General features: G+C 46.4%; 1 protein-coding gene across 1 annotated transcript; it reads left to right on the top strand.

Moving 5' to 3' along the window:
* Positions 1-1,010: 1,010 nt before the first annotated feature.
* Positions 1,011-9,804, top strand: LOC102447294 (fatty acid-binding protein 5). Its single transcript, XM_006135283.5, has 4 exons — positions 1,011-1,166; positions 7,163-7,335; positions 8,880-8,981; positions 9,554-9,804. Exons 1-4 carry the CDS (start codon positions 1,097-1,099, stop codon positions 9,602-9,604), a joined length of 396 nt encoding a protein of 131 aa, XP_006135345.3. The 5' UTR covers positions 1,011-1,096; the 3' UTR covers positions 9,605-9,804.
* The last annotated feature ends 1,120 nt before the right edge of the window (positions 9,805-10,924 follow it).

Genomic DNA, 10,924 nt, shown 5'->3' with positions numbered 1-10,924 from the left:
TGGCTCTGCTTGTTCTTTTTACATGCCTTGAAACGAGAGCCAAAACTGGGTGTCTCTAATAGGATCCATGAGCTAGACTCCTTTTGCCAGAAATGCACAATGGTTCAAACGCTTGCAGTGCAGCAAGAGCAGCTAGTTAGTCACTAGCTTGGGGCCAAGATTTACCTTGATCCATCAGGATGCAGGTGCTGGATCAAGGTTTTTGCTGCATCAGGGTCTGGATGCGTGCCTGTGTGCAGCATCTGCAGTTGCACTTGTTCATTCTAAAAGCAATGTGTGGTCCTGTGGCATCTTAGAGACTAACAAAAATATATATCAGGAGCTTTCATGGGTAAAACCCACCTGATCAGTATTTTCTTTCTTGTAAACTTCCTTCCAGTTTAAGTTCATTTGGATTGCCAACCTCAAATGTTCAAAAATAACAAAGGAGCCCCCACCCAAATCTTGAGACTGAATTTTAAAATGTTGGAGCCCTTTGAATTGTGGGGTCATGTTTTCAGATGAAGTGGGTTTTGCCCATGAAAGCTCACGCTACTGCACATATATCTAAGGTGCCACAGGACTACTTAGTTACAGTTACAGTTACAGACTAACAGGGACTTGTTCACTCCGGTGAGAGCGGAGGGTCCCTCTGGGGGCTTGGTTACAAAACCTGGCAGGCTCCAGCGGGCTGCAGGTGGGTCAGCGGTACCTTTCCCCGGCGGGGCGAGGAAGGGAGGCGTTTAGAGGTGCAGCTGTCCGGAGGGGGGAGCGGCGCTGTTAAACCCTGAGCACCTGCACGTTCCCGTCGGGCTCCAGCAGCCACAGCACTTGGCTCGCGCCCGAAACGCCGACGCTGCGCTGCAGCAGGTCGCAGCTTGCAGGCGCTGACTGCGCGACACCTCGCCCAGCGCCCCGGGACAGGCAGCGGTGTGAACCCCACCCGCTCCGGCTCCGCGAGCCAAGCCCTGACGTTGCCTCTCTCCATTGGCTCCCTCCAGCAGCCCACGTGCGGGGCAGCTGCATAAAGGCGCCTCTGGCGGCGGGGCTCTCTTTACAAGCTCGCACACTCCTCCAGCCTCGGGACGCCTCTGCGCCAAGCCGCCAGCACCGTAGCATGGACTGTTTTATAGGCAAGTGGAGCCTCGTCTCCAGCGAGGGCTTTGACGAGTATATGAAAGAACTAGGTAAGGAAGCTTGTGCGGGCAGAGAGCGCGCGTGGGATACAGATCCTGCCTCGCCGGCTGAGGGAGGGGAAGGTGGGCAGGCTGGGGGCTGGGGCTCCGTGTTTCTGCTATGGGGTGGGAAATAAAGGTATAACTCCCCCCCCCATCCCCCAAACATTCAGGGCTTCTCTGTCTGTTACGTTTGGGCGAGGGGGAATGAAGTTTGTTGGGCTCTGATTTCTGAGACTATCTCCCTAAACTTTATTGCTGCTGCTCGCTGTAAGGAAAACGCGCTCCCCGTGCTGGGATATGCGTGTGTGAGAATGTATTTGCGTCTGTAAATATGGGTTTGTGCGGGCGAGGAGATACGAGTTAAGCTGCCCCTTCCTTGGACTCCACTCTACTAGCTCTTCTAGGAGCTACAGCTTTTGTGCCTGGCTTCTTTAACTCCTTGGCTGCTCTGCCCAAATTCTGCGGGGGGCGTTTCAGTGTCAGGTGCTAGGAGTCGGCTGGGCTAGGCTGATCGGAGACCAGGACAATGGGATGCGGTTTCGGACGCAGCATAGGGCTACGTGTGCTAAATGAAAGGAGACCATGCCCACGGACTCAACATAAAAGCAGCCATGCGACATGGAGCTGTGGGTAGAACAGCAAGAACATCTGTCCCTGTTGGCTAAACCAACCACTTCTGGGCACAGCGTGCTCTCCTGGAGAGTGGACATCTTGGACTGACTTTGGCCCTGCTCTGGAGTTAAGGGACTAGAGAGGAAAACAAACTCCAGTAAAGAGACAATGCATGAATCTTCATTATACTGCACCTGAGTTGGGTACAACTGTCATCTGCCTTCATTGCCCAAACAAGGCATTTGCTGTGAGGCATTTGTAATCTTTGTAGCTTGCTGTCTTTCTAAACCACTGGACCATAATCTGCTCCCAGTTCCACTGAAGTAACTTGCTGTCTTTCTAAACCACTGGACCATAATCTGCTCCCAGTTCCACTGAGGTAACTGGACTTCCTCTAGATTCACAGCAGTGGGAGTGAGAGCAGATTGGGACTGCATGGTATAATCACCTTGACTTTCTTATTGTAATACAGTAAACACAGTAGCCTGCCTATTATCTGGTGGAGAGGACTATGTTTTGTAGTAAATCTGCAAAATCAGAATACACTGGATTGAAAGGGACTACAATCACAGTTCTCTTTATTAACACTTCAGTAAGATTGTAAATGTGTGTGCACAGTGGCATGCTTTTAGTTAAATGACAGTGAATAGTGTTTAGTGCAGGTGGGCAAATGATGACATGCTGAGTGATTTGTGTTGGAAATCCACAATTATCAGCTTCTTCCTATTTTCTATTAAACTTATGCTCTTACATGAATTTGTTTGACAACCAATTATTAGAAGGGGTTATATTCATACAGCTGCTACTGGGATACATTTTACAACTAGGTCAGAATCTTTTCAGTGATATATTGTACACATATTCCTTAACTGTTCCAGTTGCATAGAAAGTGACCTGCTAGTGCTACAAGTGTCTTATTTCTTGTAAACTTCCTCCCACTTTAAGCTTACAAGACTTGCCAGCCCCAACTGTTGAGAAACACAAGGGAGTCTCCACTCCCCAAAATCCTGAGATTAGTTAAAAATGTTGGGATCCTCCTAATTTTCCTTTATGGGTTTTGAATCTTTTGAGGTCATGTTTTCGAGATGAGTGATGGGCTATTTGGATATGGAATTCTTTCCATCTTCTCTGTTGAAGCTGCTTCCTTGTGGATACATTAGAGTGATTGGAGTGAGGGGACTGGGCCCTGGGGTCTCCTGCCTACTAGATTGGGGCCTTAGCCATTGGGCTACCGAGTCTTTTCTCTTTGTGCTGCTCCCAGTGTCTTTCACTGAGTATAAATAGTCATTGCACCAGAGAGGAAATGATTCTGTACTCCAGTAGTTGGCGCACCTATGTGGGATAGCTATGGCCAGTTCCCTTCCCCCAATCACTTTCATTATTGATCCATAGCAGAGCAGCTTCACCAGGAGACTGAAGGAGCCAAACTAGACACAGAGCTAGGTCAGGTGAGTGCTTTCTTGAGAAATGGGCTACCACTGTTCAATTCAATTATTTTCCCCTGCCCTTCTTAGGTAGCGGGGAACTGAACCTATATCTTCCACATCCTAAGCAAGTGCCTTAACTACAGAGCTAAAATTAAGCAGGCAGCTCCTTCAGCTATTTCATAGGCAGCAGCAAAGCAAACATTTTACTCTTTCCTACAAGAAACAGGTGCTGGAGCTGCTTGATTCCAGGTGGTGGCTTTCTGCTAATGGATCACTATTGCTAAGCAAATATAGGAATCTCCTTGCAGCTCACATTTGGAAGCCTGTATCTATAGAAGGGGAGGGGCTTAGCACACAACACACACACACACACACTACTTTAGCATCTCCCAATGGCTAACTTAAGTGGCTTCTGATCTGTCATGTTGGCTTTTGTAGCTACCATTTGAAGGCTCCTCTTGCTCCATGCATTTGTAGCCCCTCCTGCTCAGTATTAGGTTATTCAACACAGAGGAAGCTTTTTGGCTTCCCACAACCCTGGGAGACTAGTCCTGAGGCTCTTTTGTGTACTCTGTGTGCACTTCAGACCAAATCCACTCAGGCAAATCACCAGGAACAGGCCTTATTCGCTAAGGAACCTAGAACAGGATTACAGTTCAGCAGCCTCTTTTCTGCTTGCATATGTGGGAGAAAAATCAAATAACTCCAATTGTGTCTAAGGGGGGACACTGGAGGAAATCAAAACTCTCTAAAAGAAAACTGCTGTAAGGGTTAAAAGTCTTCCAGACTTCTCTCCCTGTATAAGAGTGAAATCAAATTAACTCGAATCAAAGACCCTTACAAATGCCTATCTCAAATTCATGGATACTCCTAGTCTGTCACAAATTATCATGTATACTCTTATCTTTGTCACAGTTTGCCTTGTAAGACCACTCACTCCACATTCTCATGTGCCTTTGTTTTGTAAAATAGTGATAGAGATGTAGCCGTGTTAGTCTGGTGTAGCTGAAACAAAATACAGGACTATGTAGCACTTTAGCACCATCTTGTTAGTCTTTAAAGTGCTACATAGTCCTGTATTTTGTTTTGTAAAACTTTCTTCTAGCACTCCTGGGGTGAACAGAAGTCTCAGAGTACTTCTGCTGAGACTTTGATATGTTAAAGAATAACAATCCACAACTGAACTGTCTAAGCATTCTGTATAAAGGATCAAAAAACCTGTAACTCAGGGCTACGGCTGCCAGCCTGCATGCATGTATAATAAAGTTTTCCCTTCTAGATTTCTCTCCTGCCTCACTGATTTGATTTGACCTCGGGCCTCGGACCCTTCTGGGGGCTCTGTACCCCAGGGGAACGAGATTTTCCCCCTCATGTACTGCATGCTCCTAGGGTTGCCAGATGGTTTCAACAAAAATACTGGACACACTTGACATTACATTACATCTTATTTAGAAAATACTAGACATCTATATTTTCTCATTTTGTTTCCTGAACAGAGCTTAAATACTGGACTGTTCAGTTCAAAACCAGACACCTGGCAACCCTACATGCTCCCAGCTCAGTCTGTGCTGGGTGGGTGAAGGGACAGAAGCGCAGAGGCAGGAACCAGGAAGTTCTCCCAACATGCCACAGTTTGTAGGCCAGAGCTTGCAGTTTCAAGGGTTGCTCCTGAAGCACACTGAATAGGAGGAATCCTGTTAGGTGCTTCACTCAGGCTTGGTGGATTGTAGCATGTTTCTTTGAATTTTTTTCCCTAGGTGTTGCCACATTGAGCATTGCAATGTCATTATTGGTCCAAGCCTTTCTGTTCTGGATTCCTATCTCATCACAGTGGCATTCTTTAATGTTTTTCCCATTCCTGAGTGGGATGCACTAATATGGAGGGGATGTGTGACACATCACTTTCATTTTAGTGCACATAACTTGTGTGGCAGGAGTGGGGTCAAGGGTTCTGAGTCTGAGGGGACTCAGGGCTGGGGCAAGGCTTGGGGGTGGGGCTGAAGGTTTGTAATGCAGGTGAAGAGTCAGGTCTAGGGGCTGGTGTGCAGGAGGGGGACCCAGACTCTGGGCTAGTGTCAGGGTACTACACTGATGGGCAGTGAGTGGGCTGCATGAGTAGCCCTCTCTCAGTGGGCTGCAAGATTGTTGTAACCAAGATGGCCTACTGGGTTAGGGTAGTTTTGCTAACAGCAGTTGCGTACCTAGTATTTGCATGATGTGCCACGATGCAACTGTAGTGGTGCTTTGGTTGGATGCAGTTGGAATGCACAGCTCTCGGTCAATGTTGTGTGCAATCAACATGCACCTCATGTTCATCAGGCCAGGGCATGTGAAGTGTCATTTGTACTAGTGGGGGGAGGGGGGGAGGACTGTGGATGGAAACCAGGAGACTCTGGCAACCCCAAGCATGGGCCACAGTGAAGCAAATGTCTTGGGCCACACTGAGAACCCTGATGGGCTTCAGGTTTCCCACCCCAGGGATACAGGCTTCGGGCTGGGCATGAGGATGATCAGGGCTGGAGAGGAGGACTCAAGTTGAGGCTCAGGGTGACTTGGGTGTTGCCTTGCTAGGGATGGTGAGGAGGGGCCCCTTTCTCTTGGCCATGCCTGGTGGCAGCTTTTTGGCTTGAGTCCTTTTTCCCTGCTTCACCCCTAAGCTCCGATGCTTAAGGGCATACATCTAAGTTGCCCCTATTGGCTTCATATTATATACTACCCTGTCTGGGGGAGGGGGGGGGAGCACTTTAAGATTATTCAAAGTAGGATGTTAAATATCGGTTAATAATAAACATCATCAATTCTTATTGGTTAGCTGACTAGTCTATAGTCCCCGGGCAGCCCCTGTCCAGTGGGGAGAGGTCTGAGCTTCCTGGACCCAGAATGAGCCTGCCTGCCTGGCTCCTAATATCCCTGCTGCAGCTCTGCATTTAAAGTGTAGGTCCGGGACCCAGTGCAAGCTGGGCTGCTGGCCAGCCTGCTAAAAACTGTACTGGCAAAGGGTGGGGTGGGAGGGGGAAACGCATGTCATCTATAGCATTAACATATAAGCTTTTGCTTATCAGTTAATAAATTACACTATTTCAAAGTACAGCTTACTACAGAATGCAGATACTTAATTCTTGTATAAAGAATGTCATCCTAGGACCTAAAGATCTGTGCTGGCTTACAATTTGCTGTTGAATGCAGCTTAAATGGATGGTTAAGAGCTGCTATATCAAGGCCAGCATTACACAATTCTTGAGTAACCCCAAAGCCCAGCACCTGTTCAGTGAGTTGAGGTGGGTGAAGCACTCAAGCTAGTGAGTCACTGGATTAATCAAGAAGGGATTGGAGGCAAGGTATCTTTTGATGAAGGGATCTCGATAATTATTCTAACAGTGTACTGAAGTCCTAATTCACTGACTTTCAAGTCCTGCTCCAAAGATCACTTTTTTCTATGATCTTTCTGTAGGATTGATCTTTTTTTTTTTTGGGGGGGGGGGGGGGAAGGAATGAAGTCTTTTAGTTTTGGGAGGCTTTAATACTCTTACAATGCACATTGTCAGACCAGTGTCATCTCTTACACGCATGTCTGACAGTTGGGTATTTGTAAGCAAGTTTGAAGAAAAATCCATAAGTTTTGTTTTAAATGTGTGTACATGTAGAAGTGGATTAATGTTGCAGGTTAGTCAACAGGAGGCTTTTTTAAAACAGTTCACTTACAAGTAGATTGTGTCCAACTTTAACACTACTTTACAAGTATTTCCCCTTTTCCACCTTGCACATCTATTTGTGCAAACTCAGATACTGCTCATCAGGAGACCTGCAGGTCATAGGGGGAGACGGATTCAATTGAACTACAAGTATTCAGGACAAATGGGTCTGCACAATGAATTTCTCTTCTCTCATTCTGGATAACTAAAAGGGATTCTCTCTGGGCTTATGGTTTTGTATCCCTTCTGATAGATGCTTGCTCTTGCCCTGTAGGTGTGGGTATGGCCCTGAGGAAAATGGGGAGCATGGCCAAACCTGATGTAACGATCAGCAAAGATGGAGATACAATCACCATAAAAACAGACAGCCCCTTAAAATCTTCACAATTGAGCTTCAAGCTGGATGAGAAATGTGAGGAAAATACATTAGATGGCAGGAAAGTTCAGGTTAGTACAAGTTTTGTTTATTAGTGAATGAACACAGTCCACTGAAGTGGTTGGCTTGCAGATATAAATGCTGTTTATGAACATGAACCCAGTTTCTTTCCCCCTTTTTTATGTTAAATAGTACTCTGCTCTGTTGGTGGATTGGTGCCCCAGTCATCAAACCACCATTGAAATCCCCGTGCAGACAGGCTGCTTGCTGTCCCATTCTTCTGCCTTTGATACAGAGGCAGCACCATGGGGTGACAGCAGCCTCTGTCCATGGAGTCTCAGAGCTCCCCACGGACAGGCTGGTACACGGCAGTGGCCTCTGTCTGCAATGAGTTTGGCTGCTCCACTCCCGACAGCATCCATAGCAGCAGCACTGCCTCTGGCTGCAGTGAGCCTGAGCGGCTGCAGAGAGGCTGCTTTGGAGCAGCTTCCCCTGTTCCTTCTTCCCACACACTGCCACCTCTGATAGCTGCAGCGGGGAGGGGTGGTGGCACCGCAGAGCTGGTAGCCTTCCCCCCAGCACTGGCTCCTGCCTGCCCCTCTTTGCTGCCTCTGTAGGAGGCAGTGGAGGAGGGACAGGTGGGTCTGCTGAGCCTGCTTGAGAGCTGGCTCTCTGCATTCATCAGCTCTAGCCTGCCTCCCTCACCATCTGTGCTGCTGCCACTATCAGCAGTGAGGGGATGCGGAAGCTGGCAGATCTGGTGTTCATGGGGCACTTGCTTAAAGCCAGCTGCTCACAGGCACTGCCCCCCTACTTTTACTGCCTGTGATACAGAGGCAGCAAGGTGGGGAGAAATGTGTGTAGTTGACAAGATTGATTAATCCCAGGCTTATTGATTGATCATAGTTAACTATGGGTCTGGATTAGGGATGTCAAAAAATGCCCAAGGCCAAATTTCACTTTCATTGACATTTAAGTTCAAAAAAAGCTTGACTTTATGGGACTCCTACAACTAATCTGATGCAGTGTCACACCTTTATTTAATGTCTCTGTCTGACTAAGTTAAATGTGATTCAGACACCATATTTCCCTAACTTTACAGAAAGTACAAGTAGGTTCCAACTTGACTGATTTAAAAGGCCTATCCATGGAAAGAGGTGGCTGAGTGAGGGAAGATTATGCCGTCTTCACAGGATTCTCCCAGGTCAATTATTTGCTTGTGGGAATGCTGGCCACTTGCCACAACTCTCTCAGGCCTCATCTCTGTATTGGCATCTGTCAAGTGCAAGGTTGAGACCTAAATGCTACAAAAAGCCAAGGCACATGTAATGACAAGATCAACTTGGTATGTGAAGCAAGTCCTGTCCACTTAAACAGTGCATGCTGTTGAATCCTTCTTTCATGTGCAAGTGTGCCAAAGTAGTGACTAAAGTAGCCAAGTAATGAGAACAGGAGTCACGAGAAAGTGAGTGGAATCCTGGCCCCGCTGAAGTCAATGGGAGTTTTACCATTGACTTCAGTAGGGCCTTGAAGTAAAGTGTGTGTGTGGGGGGGGGGATGTATACCTTCCAGTCAAAGACTGAGTAAAGTATTGAAGTCCTGCATCTCTTTTCAGACCCTTGTCACTTTAAATGATAACACATTGACTCAGCTCCAGGAGTGGGATGGCAAGCAGTCCACAATAACACGGAAGATAGAGGATGGGAAACTGATTGTGGTGAGTGCGTGCCTCCTTTCTGATCAAGTATTTCAGGACTGTAAACAATAGCAGGAATAGGGATATTAAATTTTTTTTAGTAATTGGATACAGGCAGTCCCCGAGTTACACGGATCTGACTTCCTGGAATCAGCCGCTGATCAGTTTCAGCAGCGGCTGAATCTGGACCCCAGTTCCGACTTACTTACAGATTCAACTTAAGGACTGTAGGTTTGTTCTTATCTTGTACGTAACTGGGGGACTGCCTGTAGCTGCAAAACATTTAGTTACTAAAATGCTCCTGGAGGGGTGGGCGGGCTCAGCACCCAGTGCTCTCCTGGCCCCAATTGGTGGTTAATCCAATTGTTTAAACAACTATACACTAAGATCCCCATGCAGGAATCCAACTTGACTATGCTACCCTGTCCTCAGCACACCACCTATGTATTTTGGTAGTCTAGTAGCGCACTACAGACTAAGGTTTTTGGTGGTGTTGGTTTTTTGCTGTTACAGACTAACTTGGCTACCCCTCTGAAGCTGTAGTCTACAGTGATTTAGCCTATATACTACTGAACTACTGTCTTGTTTTCTAGGTATGCGACATGAATGGTTGTGAGTGTACGAGAGTCTATCGGAAAGCATGAAGACATTGTCTCCATCCTGGGTTGGAGCGTGCTACAAACGACCTCAGTTTTGCAAACAAAGCTCCTCTACTCTCCAGTTTTGACTCTTCACAGTTTGGTAGTATTTCAATAGGATTGCACACAGCTAAGCAGTCCATTTCAGTCATGATGTAACTATTCTGAACAGTTGTGGATGTTAAATAAAGTTTCAGATACATGAAGTGGCATTGTCAATATAGTGGAATACTAAAGGTTTTCTTTAGGTGAAGATTTTATGAAAGCTAACTGGTTACACAGGAGAGCCTAAAACAAGTATTACATCACAGATGATGGGGCTATCATCTTACTAGAATGGCAAGGTACAGTTAACAGCAGACTGCATTTTGGTTCACCTATTCATATTTCATTGATAACAAAGGCAATACAATTGTATCAAGTGGAACAACCATTATGATGCAAAATTTTTCTAACTGCCATAGGCATAATCTTAAAGCAAAGTCAGAGTTAAACTGAGAGAATATGCTCATCTGTTTTGAAACAGTTGAAGTTTCCCTTCAGGTTGCTTTCTGGTGAGAGTACACTATAACCTGGTACTTACCTCTATTGACGTTTTAATGTACAGGCAGTCCCCGGGTTACATGGATCCGACTTACATCGGATCCCTACTTACAAATGGGATGAGGCAACCCCGCACTAGCTGCTTCCCCCCAGCAGACCAGGGAGACGCGAAGTGGCTTTTCTCAGCAGACACCTCAGCGTGAGAATAAAGGACTGAGGGAAGTGAGGTGTGGGAGAATAAAACTGAGCTCTGGAGAAATGTTTGGCTAGAGTTTCCCCTACAATGTGTACCAGTTCCGACTTACATACAAATTCAACTTAAGAACAAACCTACAATCCCTATCTTGTACGTAACCCGGGGACTGCCTGTATAAGCTATGAACTCCAGTGAGTGCTGAAGTGTTTTGTTGAAAGGAGGCCTTAATGGCTACGGGGAGCCTAAAATCAGTATTATCAATGACCTGGAAGAAAACAAAATCCAGCAATATAGTTTGAGGATGACCAAATTGGAGTGGTAAATAACAAAGAGGAAAAGGTGGCTAATACAAAGTACTGTGGGTTACTTGATAAGCTGGGTGCAAAGCAAGTGTGTGTGGTGGCTTGGGTTTCTAATATGGTTCATTATAACCTGCATACATCCAAACCCAAAAAAGAATCCTCCCATCACCTGTCTATCCCAGGAATCAATGAAGTTGTGGTAGATAATCACCCCAACTAAGTTGAGGTAGATAATCACACCGGGGCAAGGGTGTGTCCAAAAAGACTAATGTAATTCTTGGCTGA

Source organism: Pelodiscus sinensis, chromosome 2 (assembly GCF_052426305.1).
Source record: "Pelodiscus sinensis isolate ZL-2025 chromosome 2, ASM5242630v1, whole genome shotgun sequence".
Lineage (NCBI taxonomy): Eukaryota > Metazoa > Chordata > Testudines > Trionychidae > Pelodiscus > Pelodiscus sinensis.
The sequence above is the reverse complement of the archived record's forward strand: the minus strand, read 5'-3'. Positions and strand labels throughout refer to the sequence as shown.

What these genes read in the sequence shown, in the direction of transcription:
- LOC102447294 (XM_006135283.5), top strand. Translation starts at nt 1,097, where the DNA reads ATGGACTGTTTTATAGGCAAGTGGAGCCTCGTCTCCAGCGAGGGCTTT. An exon ending in CGAGTATATGAAAGAACTAG is followed by an intron (nt 1,167 to 7,162) that starts GTAAGGAAGCTT and finishes CTTGCCCTGTAG; the next exon opens with GTGTGGGTATGGCCCTGAGG. An exon ending in AGGATGGGAAACTGATTGTG is followed by an intron (nt 8,982 to 9,553) that starts GTGAGTGCGTGC and finishes CTTGTTTTCTAG; the next exon opens with GTATGCGACATGAATGGTTG.